We start from the raw sequence: 15,551 nt of genomic DNA, 5'->3' as shown, positions 1-15,551 counted from the left end.
TTATTGATATTTCTCCCTCCAACCTTGATTCCAACTTGTACTTCATCCAGTCTGGCATTTCACGTGTAAGTTAAATAAGCAGGGTGACACTATATAGCCTTGATGCATTCCTTTCCCAATTTGGAACCAGTGTGTGTGTGTGTGTGTGTGTGTGTGTGTGTGTAGAGAGAGAGAGAGAGAAGAATGAAAAGAAATGAGTATCTATGAGTATACACATATTGCTATAGCAAAATCTTAAGGGAAATGCAAACAAAAAACTATGGTAGAAACACGTACATAAAGGAAAAAGCAACTCAAATACAATACTAAACAACACTAAAGATGGTCATCAAACCACATGGAGAAAAGAACAAAAGAGGAACAGAAGAAAAAAAACTTACAAAAACAAACCAAAAACCATTGAGAAAATAACAATAGGAACATAGATATCGATAATGACCATAAGTGTAAGTGGATTAAATGCTCCAACCAAAAGACTGTCTAAAGGGATATAACAAAGACCATTATATAGGCTATCTACAAGAGACACACTTCAGTCCTATGGAAACAGACTGAAAGTGAGGGGATGGAAAAAGATATTCTAGGTAAATGGAAATCAAAAGAAGGTTAGAATACCAATACTCATATCAGAAAAATATAATAGACTTTAAAATAAAGACTGTTACAAGAGACAGGAAAGACACACATAATTATTATAGAATCAATGAGGAAGAAGATAAAACAGTGGGAAACATATATGCACACAACATAGGAGCACATCTATAGATAAGACAAACACTAGCAGTCATAAAAGGGGAAATTGACAGTAACACAATAATAGTGGGGGATTTGAGAGTTTCACTTATGTCAAGGGACAGATCACTCAGACAGAAAATTAATTTTAAAAATAACTCAAGCCTTAAATGACATATTAAACCGGATAGACTTAATAGATTTAATTTATAGGAAGTTCCATCCAAAAACAGCAAAATACAGTCCCTTCCCAAGTGTACACAAAACATTCTCCAGAATAGATATCATCTGGATCACAAATCAATCTCTGGTAAATTGAAGAAGATAGAAATTATATAGAGCATCGTCTCTGACCAAAATGCTATCAGATCAGAAATCAACTAAAGGGAGAAAACCTGTTAAAAACACAAACACTTTGAGGCTATACATATGTAAAGTAAGTAAGTAAGTGTTAGTCGCTCAGTCGTGCCTGACTCTTTGCGACCTCATGGACTGAAGCCCACCAGGCTCCTGAGTCCATGAGATTTTCAAGGCAAGGATACTGGAGTGTGTTGCCATTTCCTTCTCCCAATCCAGGGATTGAACCCGGGTCTCCTGTACTGCAGGCAGATATTTTTACTGACTGAGCTACAAGGGAAGTCCCAATACATGTTATTAAACTACAAATGGATCATTAAAGAAATCAACCAAATCCACTATACGTCAATAAGCTTAAAAAATGAGGGGGCAGAGAAGATGGCAGAGATAGCCTGCTCCCCACAAATACATTAAAAAAAAACAAAAACTCATCAAAATATGAAACAACTCCTACAGAGCAACTTCTAAATGATCACAGAAGACCCCAGGCCTCCAAAAAGACAAGCTAATTTCCCTGGAATGAGGTAGGACAAAAGAAACACATTAAAAAAGAAAGGCAGAGGACTTCAGGACAGGAGTTTGTGCCCCTAGGGAGAGAAGGAGTTGTGAAGGAGAAAAAGTTTCCACACACTAGGAAATCCCTTTTCAGGTGGGACCAAGGGGGAGCTGTGGCACTTCAGAGTGCCATGCAACAGTGGGGCTCAGAAGGCAAAATACACAGAAAGCTGCCCAACAGAGCTTCTCAGCCCATAAGCAGCTCACAAGAGTCAGCCAAGACCAGAGGGTGGGGACGGGGAGCCGGTATGAATGGCTAGCAAGCTTGGCCTGCAGCAGAGGTTGGGACCGGGGTCAGAGGCTTCATTGAAGATCCCAGGGAGAGGTAGGGGGCTAGTGGCTATGAGGATGCACTGAGAGGGCTACTAAAACAAGGTTGAGGAAATAGACATGACAAAGGAGATCAATCCTGGGTGTTCATTGGAAGGACTGATGCTAAAGCTGAAACTGCAATACTTTGGCCACCTCATGCGATGAGTTGACTCACTGGAAAAGAGTCTGATGCTAGGAAAGGTTGGGGGCGGGAGGAGAAGGGGACGACAGAGAATGAAATGGCTGGATGGCATCACCGACTCTGTGGACATGAGTTTGAGTGAACTCCGGGAGTTGGTGATGGACAGGGAGGCCTGGCGTGCTGTAATTCATGGGGTCGTGGAGAGTCGGACACGACTGAGTGACTGAACTGAACTGAACCATTGCCAAAGCCAGGAGGGGTGCTGGAGGCAGCAGACAAAACACCATGGATGTGGTCCCGACCTCAGATGTTGCAAGTACCTTCAGGCTATGAGCAGGTACAGGTTACTGCCCACAACTTGCTGGGAGCTTTAACAGCTGAGCTCTTTCTAGGGAACCACAAACTGGGCCCTTTTCCTCTGGAATAACTCACAATCTATCTTAGACTGTAACAACATCCAACAGGGCACAACAGCCACTCTCCAGTACAACACATACGTGGTTGCCATATCCTCCCCTTTCTCCAGTCCAAGAGAGTAAATGAGTCCTAATTAGCCTCGATCTTTGCCCCTTCGTGTTGAGGTGGGGAACAGACTGGGGACTCCAGGGGCAACTGTGAACATTAGGAGCAACTGCAAACTGGAATAAGGCCATATCTGAGATTGAACTAACCCCATGCTGCCCAAAACAGGCCCAAAGACCTTCTTAGAAACATTAGAGGACTTTGGTATAAGCTGGGTGTTCTGGGCTGCTGAGTGTTGCCCTCACCAAGAGTATTGGAAACTTGTATTTTGTGCTGTGTGGCTTGTGAGGTCTTGGAGCTTCAATATGCATTGAGCCTGAACCCCTGAGATGAAAGACCCAAGCCCAATCCCACCAGAAAACTCATGACCTCAGGGAACATTAATAGATGAGGGTCCTCCCAAAGTCCTCCATCTCAACATCAAAACCAAGCCACCCAAAGGCCAGCAAGCACCAGTGCCCAGATACCCCATACAATCCTTCAGTAAAACAGAAACACAACACTGCACACTAGCAGACAGGCTGCCCAAAGCCATGTCTAACACATAGACACACCAAAACCTACTACTGGACACAGTGTTGCCCTTCAGAGAGAGAAGATCCATCTCCATCAACCAGAACAGATCATCAAAACAGAAAATTAATAAGGAAACACAAACATTAAATGAAACATAAGACCAAACGGACCTAATTGATAACTTCAGGACTTTCCATCCAAATACAGAACAATACACTTCCTTCTAAAGTGCAGATGGAACATTCGCCAGGATAGATCACATCTTGGGTCACAAATCAAGCCTCAGCAAACTTAAGAAAACTGAAATCATATCAAGCATCTTTTCTATCCAAGATGCTATGAAAGTAGATATCAAATACGGGGTGGGGGACTGTAAAAAACACAAACACATCAAGATTAAACAATACGTTTACACTTAATAGGTAAATAGGTTACTGAAGAAATAAGAAGAAAAATTTTAAAATTCCTGGAAACAAGTGACAACAAAAACACGACAATCCAAAACCTATGAGATGCAGCAAAAGCAGTTCTAAGAGGGACATTATAGCAATACCATCCTACCCCACAGAGAAGGCGATGGCACCCCACTCCAGTACTCTTGCCTGGAAAACCCCATGGACAGAGGAGCCTGGTTGGTTGCAGTCTATGGGGTCGCGAAGAGTCAGACATGACTAAGCGACTTCACTTTCACGCATTGGAGAAGGAAATGGCAACCCACTCCAGTGTTCTTGCCTGGAGAATCCTGGGGACGGGGGAGCCTGATGGGCTGCCGTCTATGGGGTCACACAGAGTCGGACATGACTGAAGCAACTTAGAAGCAACGTAGCAGCGGCATCCTACCCGCTGCTAAAAGAACAACAACAACAAAAAAAAAAAACCTTAGTGGAAAGAAAGAGATCATAAAGATCAGAGCAGAAATAAATGAAAAAGAAATGAAGGAAACAATAGTAAAGATGAATAAAACTAAAAGCTGGTTCTATGAGAAGATAAACAAATTTGACAAACCAATAATAGCCAGATTCATCAAGCAACAAAAGGAGGAAGCCAAATCAACAAGATTAGGAATGAAAAAGCAGCAGTTACAACAGACAATGCAAAAATACAAAGGACCATAAGAGACTACTATGAGCAACTATATGCTAATAAAATGGAAAACATAGAGAAAATGGACAGATTCTTAGAAAAGTTCAACTTTCCATGAGTGAACCAGGAAGAAGCAGTAATTATGAAAAGCGAGTTACAAACAATCAAATCAAAATTGTGATTAAAAAACTCCCCGAAACAAAAGCCCAGAGCCAGATGGCTTCACAGGTGAATTCTTCCAAACATTTAGAGAAGAGCTAATACCGATCCTTCTAAAACTCTCCCAGAAGAACAAAAGAGGAGGGAACACTTCCAAACTAATTCTACAAGGTATCACCCTGATTCCAAAGACATCACAAAAAAAGAAAATTACAGGTCAATATCACTAATGTACATGACGCAAAAATCCTCAACAAAATTCTAGCAAACAAAATTCAACAACACATTAAAAAGATCATGTACCATGATCAAGTCAAGTTTATTCCAGGGATGCAAGGATTCTTCAATATATGCAAGTTGGTCAATGTAATACACCATTATTAACAAATTAAAAGATAAAAAACATATGATTATTTCAATAGATTCTGAGAAAGCCTTTGACAAAATTCAACACCCGTTTATGATAAAACTCTCCAGAAAGTAGGCATAGAAGGAATATACTTCAACATAATAAAAGCCATATAAGACAAACCTGGAGCAAACATTATCCTCAGTAGCAAAAATTTGAAAACATTTCCTCTAAAATCAGGAACAAGACATGGGTGCCCTCTCTCACCACTACTATTCAAAATAATTCTGGAGGTCCTAGCCACAGCAATTAGAGAAAAAAAGGAAATGAAAAGAATCCAGATTGGAAAAGAAGTAAAACTTTCACTGTTTGCAGATGACATGATCCTCTACTAGAAAGCCCTAAAGAAGCCACCAGATAATTACTAAAGCTAAACAATGACTATAGTAAAGTCACAGGATATAAAATTAACACAGGGAAATTCCTTGCATTCCTATATGCTAACAATGAAAGATCAGAAAAAGAAATTAAGTAAACAATCCTATCCACCATTGCAATGAAAAGGATAATATACTTAGGAATAAATTTACCTAAAGACACAAAAGACCTGTATATAGAAAATTACAAAACATCGGTGAAAGAAACCAAAGATTACACAAATAGATGGAGAAATATACCATATTCTTCAATTGGAAAAGTCAGTATAGTGAAAATGAGTATACTACTCAAAGCAATCTATCCATTCAGTGCAATCCCTATCAAACTACCGCCAGTATTTTTCACAGAACTGGGACAAATAATTTCACAACTTGTATGGAAACACAAAAGGCCCCAGATAGCCAGAGCAATCTTGAGAAAAAAGAATGGAAGAGGAGGAATCAATCTTCCCGACTTCAGATTATACTACAAAGCTTCAGTCATCAAGATAGTATGGTACTGGCACAAAGACAGAGATATAGATCAACTGAACAAAATATAAAGTCTGGAGATAAATCCACACACCTATGTACACCTTATCTTTGACAAAGGAGGCAAAAAATATACAATGGAGAAAAGAGTCTCTTCAACAAGTAGTGCTGGGAACACTGGTCAACTACATGTAAAAGAATGAAACTAGGACACTTTCTAACACCATACACAAAAATAAACTCAAAATTGATAAAGACCTAAATGTAAGACCAGAAACTGTAAAATTATTTGAAGAAAACATAGGCAGAACACTCTCTAACACAAATCAGAGCAAGATCCTGTATGACCCACCTCCCAGCATAATGGAAATAAAAACAAATATAAAGAAATGGGACCTAATTAAACTTAAAAGTTTTTTCACAATGAAGGAAACTATAATCAAGGTGAAAAGGCAGCCTTCAGAATAGGAGAAAGCAAAGTAAACAAAACAACTGACAAAGAGTTAATCTCCAAAATATACAAGCAGCTCATGCAACTCAATACCAGAAAACAAACAACCCAAACAAAAAGTGGGCAAAAGACCTAAACAAACATTTCTCCAAAGACAAAATATAGATGGCTAATAAACACATGAAAAGATGCTCAACATCGCTCATATCAGAGAAATGCCAATCAAAACCACAATGAGGTATTATCTCACAATGGTCAGAAACAGCCATCATCGAAAAGTCTACAAACAATAAATGGAGAGGGTGTGGAGAAAAGGGAATTCTCTTGCACTGTTTGTTGGAAGGCAAACTGGTACAGCCACTATGGAGAAAAGTGAAATTCCTTTAAAGACTGGGAATACAACTGTCATATGACCCAGCAATCCCACTGCTCAGCATATACACTGAGGAAACCAGAACTGAAACAGACACGTGTACCACAATGTTAATTGCAGCACTATTTACAAGAGCTAGGACATGGAAGCAACATAGATGTCCATCAGCAGATGAATGGATAAGAAAGCTGTGATACATATACACAACAGAATACTACTCAACTACAAAAGGAATGCATTTGAGTCAGTTCTAATGAGGCTGATGAACCTAGAGCCTATTATACAGAGTGAAGTAAGTGAGAAGAAGAAAGACAATTGATGTATATTAATGCATATATATGGAATCTAGAAGGATGGTACTGATGATCCTATGTACAGAAGGAGACACAGCAGACATAAAGAACAGACTTCTGGACCCAGTGGGAGAAACAGAGGGTTAGAATAGCACTGAAACATGTACATTACCATATGTAGAATGCATGACCACTGTGAGTTGGATGCATGAAGCAGGGCACCCAGGACCAGGACTCTGTGACAACCTGGAGGGATGGGGTGATGAGGGGCGTGGGAGGGGGTTCAGGATGGGGTGGACACATGGACGCCTATGGCTGATTCATATTGATCTATGCCAAAAGCCATCACAATATTGTAATTATCTTCCAATTAAGATATATAAATACATTTTTTAAAAGAAAATAATATACATTCAGCAAAAAAATAAAATCTACAACAATAAATGCTGGAGATGGTGTGGAGGAAAGAGAACCCTCTTGACTGGTGGTGGGAATATAAATTGATCAGCCACTAAGGAAGACAGTATGGAGATTCCTAAACAAACTAGGAAGAAAACGACCATATGACCCAACAATCCTACTACTGGGCATATACCCAGAGAAAACCAGAATTGAAAAAGCAACATGTACCTCAACGTTCATTGAAGCACTATTTAAAGTAGCTGGGACATGGAAGCAACCTAGATGTCCATCGACAGATGAATGATTAAGGAAGCTATGGTACATATATAAAATATTATTGGAATATTACTCAGGCATAAAAAGGAAAGCATTTGAGTCAGTTCTAATGAGGTGGCTGAACCTAGAGTCTATTACACAGAGTGAAGTAAGTCAGAAATAGAAAGCAAATATGGCATATTAAAGCATATATATGGAATCTAGAAAGATGGTACTGATGAACCTATCTGCAGGTCAGCAGTGGAGACAAAGACAGAGAGAACAGACTTGTGGGCACAGGAAGCGATGAGGGAGAGGGTGGAACGAATGGAGAGGGTGGCATGGAGCTATACACACTGCCCTATGTAAAATAGATAGCCTGTAGGAATTTGCTATATGACACAGGGAACTCAAATATGAGCTCCGTGACAATTTAGAGGTGAGATGGGGTGGGAGGTGGGAGGGAGGTTCACAGGGGAGGGGACATATGTACTTTTATGGCTGATGCATGTTGATGTATGGCAGAAACCAACACAATTTTGTAAAGCAATTATCCTTCAATTAAAAATACATAAATTTTAAAAAGAGTCTCAGTCAACAAATGTTTAATCATATTTTAGGTTATTAGCCATGTAAGTGGTCCATGTTAACTTCTCTCCTTGATAATCTCCTCTATTCTATTCATTCTACATGTTCTGGGTGAATAAGAACTAGTCCAGGAGGCTTCTTATTTTTTGAGAACCAGCTTGAAACTTCCCTCTCTGGAGAGCCATTCCTGACTTTCCTCCAGCCTCTGTGGTGCTCCCTGAGCACTCTATGTACATGGCCATGAGAGTATCCATTTATATTGTAAACTTAACTTAGATGACTCTCTCCCCACTCAGGAAGACAATGTCAGCATATAAAAGTAGAAGATGCTCAATTAGGTTTAATGAACAAAATTCCACACAGTGGACATATTTCCTGGAGTCTCTGGATTCTGTTTCTATCACTGATATTAAATGTGGTTGTGAACGCAGTTGTTGCTTTTCCTGGGGCTTATCTCAGATGGGGGACATTTTAACAAGTCTAAACTCAGAATTTGAGGCCTCAGTTGCTGAATTATGTTAACTAGCTGTCTCCAGAAATTATAGCAACTTCACTGAATGACATTAGTCCCCCTCTACAAACTAGAAGATACACTAAAAACAAAGTTGTTGATTTAATATTTAGAAACCAAAGAACAAAGAAAGCTAGATTATCTAAGCATACCTGGAAGCAAAAACAGAAATTTTAAAGGTATCTATTGTGTTTATCTAAGATTTTTCACAATCCTCTTGTGTTCCCAAAGGTGATTAGGTCTCCTTCCAAATTCAATCACATCCAAACCCCTGTGTTTACTCACTAGAGGTTAGTCTCTCCTGACACTTCTTCTAATTGACTATTTAATGTCTCCAAAAGACAAAACACTCCTTCAGCCCCCCAAAAAAACCTTTTTAAATTTTTTCTTCTTATTCTTACAATAGAGTCCCTACTTCTTAGCTCACACATTCATCATTTTACCCACAACACACACTCTTTAAAAAAGGGAATAAGAAGTTGCCACTGAGGATGTTTTCTGATTCAAAATCTGTTTCTAAACCTAAGCCACTAAGCCACATCTGCATGCAGCGTGGGAAGACATTAACTCTGAGATATCAGTAATGACCATCCTCAGGCCACAGGCTTAGAATGTCAGGGGCAGTTCTGCAGAGAATGGAAAGTAACATACCTTGCAGAGAAACTGAGTAGGGCAAGAACTCTCCAGTCAAAGGTGAAGATGGGTTTCCACTTAGGAAATCATGAACTATTCTTACTTTACTTTCAATTTGGCATTCATTAATCATCACTTCAGGCTCACCATAGTGTCTGGGGGCCCTCCCTCAAATCCAATACCCACTTACCTCCAAGACAGGCACCAAGGGCCAGGGCATACATGAGTGGTGGAGCAGGCAGGCTGACCTCAGGGTCTCTGCTCAGGTTTAGGAGTACGGGAATCTGTGGAGGAAAAGGACACTGACCTCAAGTCCATGAAAGCCCAGAGGAGTTACCCATTCTGTGACCAACTTGCAAAATCCAAAGCACTTTTTTAGCACTCAAACTGAACGTTCAAAAGGAAACCTAAGCAAACTTTAGAATTAAAAAAAAAACCAAAAAACTTGAGTTTGAGCCTATGAGTAAGTCTTTGTTTCCAGGCACATGACCAACTTGTCCTCCTTCTTCTCAGTTGCCCCAAGTAACTGTGAATCCTACATGGGGCGAAGTTGCATAGAATCTCACACAGTGCTTGGGACTAAAACCATCTAATATATATTAGCCTTGCAGTGGACCACTTCTTACATTAATTCTATGCATACATCATCTTATTTAATTCTCAAACATCCTCCAGGTGTGTTTGCTATTCTCTCAATCAATAGATAGGGACATCAAGACTTGAAGAGATGCAGATCTTTTAAATGGCCAAGCTAGACTTGATTTCTGGTTCCAAACTGCATGCAGGTAAACCTTTCTCTGAGAAATTTGTGTTCCATAAACATGCCCCATTTTGACTCAGGCTGATAATGAAGCCCAGAAGAACACATAATCTCTGGGCCTGTTTCCAGTATGCTCAGGAGATATTGTTCCATGTTATCACTGGTAGGTACCTCAGCCCATTAGAGGTTAAAGAGGGACCCCTGGACTTTCTGCCTTGGGACAGTTGCCTTGTATGGATCTCTGTAAAGAGCATGAGGAGGAGGGCTCCAACAGTAACACATCTGGAAAGGACTACCCAAAATCACAGACAGCAAAAATCCATGTGCATCCATGCATGTTCGCTTCAGTCATGTTTGACTGTACAATCCTATGGATTGTAGCTTGCCAGGCTGCTCTGTCCACGAGACTCTCCAGACAAGAATATTGGAGTGGGTTACTTTTTCCTTCTCCAGGGGATCTTCCTGAGCCAAGGATTCAATCCACGTCTCTGGCTCGGCAGGTGGACTGTTTACCAATAAGCCACCTGGGAAGTCCTCCTGTCAAAAATTGTTTTAAATGTAAATGGATTAAATTCTCCAACAAAAGGCACAGAGTGACTGAAAAAATTGAAAAAAAAAAAAAAGACCCAACTATATGCTACCACTGTATAATCATAAGGGATTTGATTTAGGTCATATCTGAATGGTCTAGTGGTTTTCCCTACTTTCTTCAATTTAAGTCTAAATGTGGCAATAAGGAGTTCATCATCTGAGCCACAGTCAGCTCCTGGTCTTGTTTTTACTAACTGTATAGAGCTTCTCCATCTTTGGCTGCAAAGAATATAATCAATCTGATTTCGGTGTTGACCATCTGGTGATGTCCATGTGTAGAGTCTTCTCTTGTGTTGTTGAAAGAGGGTGTTTGCTATGACCAGTGTGTTCTCTTGACAAAACTCTATTAGCCTTTGTCCTGCTTCATTCTGTGCTCCAAGGCCACATTTGCCTGTTCTCCCAGTGTTTCTTGACTTCCTACTTTTGCATTCCAGTCCTCTATAATGAAAAGGACATCTTTTGGGGGCGTTGGTTCTAAAAGGTCTTGTAGGTCTTCATAGAACTGTTCAACTTCAGCTTCTTCAGCATTTCTGGTTGCGGCATAGACTTGGATTACTGTGATATTGAATGGTTTTGCCTTGGAAACGAACAGAAATCATTCTGTCGTTTTTAAGATTTCATCCAAGGACTTCATTTCGGACTCTTTTCTTGACCATGATGGCTACTCCATTTCTTCTAAGGATTCCTGCCCACAGTAGTAGATATAATGGTCATCTGAGTTAAATTCACCCATTCCAGTTCATTTTAGTTCACTGATTCCTAGAATGCTGACGTTCACTCTTGCCATCTCCTGTTTGACCATTTCCAATTTGCCTTCATTCATGGACCTAACATGCCAGGTTCTAAACCAAATCCCTTATGATTATACAGTGGAAGTAAGAAATAGATTTAAGGGTCTAGATCTGATAGATAGATTGCCTGATGAACTATGGACAGAGGTTTGTGACATTGTACAGGAGACAGGGACCAAGACTATCCCCAAGGAAAAGAAATGCAAAAAAGCAAAATGGCTGTCTGAGGAGGCCTTAAAAATAGCTGTGAAAAGAAGAGAAGTGAAAAGCAAAGGAAGAAAGGAAAGATATAAGCAACTGAATGCAGAGTTCCAAAGAATAGCAAGGAGAGATAAGAAAGCCTACCTCAGCGATCAATGCAAAGAAATAGAGGAAAACAACAAAATAGGAAAAACAAGATATCTTTTCAAGAAAATTAGAGATATCAAGGGAACATTTCATGCAAAGATGGGCTCGATAAAGGACAGAAATGGTGTGGACCTAACAGAAGCAGAAGATGTTAAGAAGAGGTGGCAAGAATACACAGAAGAACTGTACAAAAAAGATCTTCATGACCAAGATAATCACGATGGCGTGATCACTCACCTGGAATCAGACATCTTGGAATGTGAAGTCAAGCGGGCCTTAGAGAACATCACGACGAACAAAGCTAGTGGAGGTGATGGAATTCCAATTGAGCTATTTCAAATCCTGAAAGATGATGCTGTGAAAGTGCTGCACTCAATATGCCAGCAAATCTGGAAAACTCAGCAGTGGCCACAGGACTGGAAAAGGTCAGTCTTCATTCCAATCCCAAAGAAAGGCAATGCCAAAGAATGCTTAAACTACCGCACAATTGCACTCATCTCACAAGCTAGTAAAGTCATGCTCGAAATTCTCCAAGCTAGGCTTCAGCAATATGTGAATCATGAACTTCCAGATGTTCAAGCAGGTTTTAGAAAAGGCAGAGGCACCAGAGATCAAATTGCCAACATCCGCTGGATCATGGAGAAAACAAGAGAGTTCCAGAAAAACATCTATTTCTGCTTCATTGACTATGCCAAAGCCTTTGACTGTGTGGATCACAATAAATTGTGGAAAATTCTGAAAGAGATGGGAATACCAGACCACCTGACCTGCCTCTTGAGAAACCTGTATGCAGGTCAGGAAGCAACAGTTAGAACTGGACATGGAACAACAGACTGGTTCCAAAAAGGAAAAGGAGTGTGTCAAGGCTGTATATTGTCACCCTGCTTATTTAACTTCTATGCAGAGTACATCATGAGGAACGCTGGGCTGGAAGAAGCACAAGCTGGAATCAAGATTGCTGGGAGAAATATCAATAACCTCAGATATGCAGATGACACCACCTTTATGGCAGAAAGTGAAGAGGAACTCAAAGGCCTCTTGATGAAAGTGAAAGAGGAGAGTGAAAAGGTTGGCTTGAAGCTCAATAGTCAGAAAACGAAGATCATGGCATCTGGTCCCATCACTTCATGGGAAATAGATGGGGAAACAGTGGAAACAGTGTCAGACTTTATTTTTGGGGGCTCCAAAATCACTGTGGATGCTGATTGCAGCCATGAAATTAAAAGACGCTTACTCCTTGGAAGGAAAGTTATGACCAGCCTAGATATCATATTAAAAAGGAGAGACATTACTTTGCCAACCAAGGTCCGTCTAATCAAGGCTATGGTTTTTCCCGTGGTCATGTATGGATGTGAGAGATGGACTATGAAGAAAGCTGAGAGTCGAAAAATTGATGCTTTTGAACTGTGGTGCTGGAGAGAACGCTTGCGAGTCCCTTGGACTGCAAGGAAATCCAACCAGTCCATTCTAAAGGAGATCAATCCTGGATGTTCATTGGAAAGATTGATGCTGAAGCTGAAACTCCAATACTTTAGCCACCTCATGCGACGAGTTGACTCACTGGAAAAGAGTCTGATGCTAGGAGGGATTGGGGGTAGGAGGAGATGGGGACGACAGAGAATGAGATGGCTGGAAGGCATCACCGACTCGATGGACATGAGTTTGAGTGAACTCCAGGAGTTGGTGATGGACAGGGAGGCCTGGTGTGCTGTGGTTCGTGGGGTCTCAAAGAGTTGGACACGACTAAGTGACTGGACTGAACTGATATGCTACCACAGGACATACATTGGCTCAAAGTAGAGTGATGGGAAAAGACACCCATGCAAGTAGAAAGGGAGCAGAAATAACTTTTTCATATCAGACAAAATGGGCTTTAAGTCAAAAATGGTTAGGAGACAAAAAAAGTCATTATATAAGGGGTCAATTCATCCATAGATTATTACAATTGTGAATATATGTGTGCCCTACAACAGAGTGCATAATTATATAAAGCAAATATTAAGAGATCAGTGTATTTCAATACCTTATGTTAATCAATAAACAGATCATCCAGACAGAAAATCAATGAAGAACTATGGATCTGAACTACACTTTGTGTTTTCTTTTTTTCTTTTTATTGGAGGCTAATTATTTTACAATATTATATTGGTTGGTTTTGCCATACATTGACATGAATCCGCCCCTGGTGTACATGAGTTCCCCCTCCCAAACCCCCCTCCCACCTCCCTCCCCTTATCCTCCCTCTGGGTCATCCCCGCATAATAGCCCCGCTGAACTACACTTTTGAATAAATGGACCTACCAGTCATATGGGCTTCCCTAGTAGCTCAGCTGGTAAAGAATATGCCTGCAATGCAGGAGACCTTGGTTCAGTTCCTGGGTCAGGAAGAACCGCTGGAGAATGGAACATCTACCCACTCCAGTATTTTTGCCTGGAGAATTCCATGGACTGTATAGTCCACGTGGTCACAAAGAGTTGGACAGGACTCAGTGATTTTCATTTTCACATTCAACAGTCATATATAGAACATTCCATCCAATAGCAGCAAAATGCACATTCTTCTCAAGCACACTCTGAGCATTCTCCAGGATAGATCATATATTAAGCCACAAAACAAGTCTTAAGAAATTTAAGAAAAGTAAAATCATATCAATTATATTTTCCAATTACAATGGTGTGAAACTAGATATCAGTAACAAGAAAAAAGCTGAAAACTCATAAATACAGAAATGAATGTTGGAAATGAAGCTACATGCTCCTGAAGCATCAGTGGATCAAAGAAAATCAAAAGGGAAATGCTTAAAATCTAGACAAAAATGAAAACACAGAATATCAAAAGTTGTGAGACACAGAAAAAATTATTCTAGGAGGGAAGTTTATAACAACAAATGACTACATTAAGGAAAAATATGGACTTGGTGTTCAACACTAAAGAATCTGCCTGTCACTGCAGGAGACACAGGAGATATAGTTTCGATACCTGGGTCAGGAAGATACCCTGGAGAAGGAAATGACAATGCACTCAAGTATCCTTGCTTGGAAAATTTCATTAACAGAGGAGCCTGGCAGGCTACAGCCCGTGGGGTTGCAAAGAGGTGGACATGACTGAGAACACACACATACATACACACACACACACAAACACACACACACACACACACACTCCCTTGTAGTGTGGTGATTAATAATCCATCTGCCAATGCAGGGGATATAAATTTCATCCCTGCTCTGGGAAAATTCTACATGCCCTGGGAATTCTAAGCCCATGCGTCAAAACTACTGAGTCTGTACAAGTCCATCAAATTCTCCAGTCCAGAATACTGGAATGGATGGCCTTTCCTTATCCAGGGGATCTTCTTAACACAGGCATAGAACCCAGGTCTCTCGCATGGTAGGTGGATTCTTTACCAGCTGAGCCACAAGAGAAGCCCAAGAATACTGAAATGGGTAATCTATCCACACATGGACATCACCACATGGTCAACACCGAAATCAGATTGATTATATTCTTTGCAGCCAAAGATGGAGAAGCTCTATACAGTTAGCAAAACAAGACTGGGAGCTGACTGTGGCTCAGATCATGAACTCCTTATTGCCAAATTCAGACTTAAACTGAAGAAAGTAGGGAAAACCACTAGACCGTTCAGATACGACCTAAATCAAATCCCTTATGATTATACAGTGGAAGTGAGAAATAGATTTAAGGGACTAGATCTGATAGATAGAGTGCCTGATGAACTCTGGACGGAGGTTCGTGACACTGTACAGGAGACAGGGACCAAGACCCTCCCCATGGAAAAGAAATGCAAAAAGCAAAATGGCTGTCTGAGGAGGCCTTACAGATAGCTGTGAAAAGAAGAGAAGTGAAAAGCAAAGGAGAAAAGGAAAGATATAAGCATCTGAATGCAGAGTTCCAAAGA

At 40.5% G+C, this 15,551-nt stretch overlaps 1 protein-coding gene across 1 annotated transcript in view; it reads right to left on the bottom strand.

The window, feature by feature from the left end:
* OCA2 (OCA2 melanosomal transmembrane protein) overlaps nt 1-15,551 on the bottom strand; it is a 291,387-nt gene that overhangs the window by 7,112 nt on the left and 268,724 nt on the right. The window contains exon 22 of the mRNA XM_055398109.2: nt 9,332-9,425. Coding sequence (XP_055254084.1) covers nt 9,332-9,425 — 94 coding nt within the window. The remainder of the gene's footprint in view (nt 1-9,331; nt 9,426-15,551) is intronic.

Source organism: Moschus berezovskii, chromosome 2 (assembly GCF_049115385.1).
Source record: "Moschus berezovskii isolate FMDL1 chromosome 2, NW_MosBer_1.0, whole genome shotgun sequence".
NCBI lineage: Eukaryota > Metazoa > Chordata > Mammalia > Artiodactyla > Moschidae > Moschus > Moschus berezovskii.
This window is presented reverse-complemented; position numbering and strand designations above follow the sequence as displayed.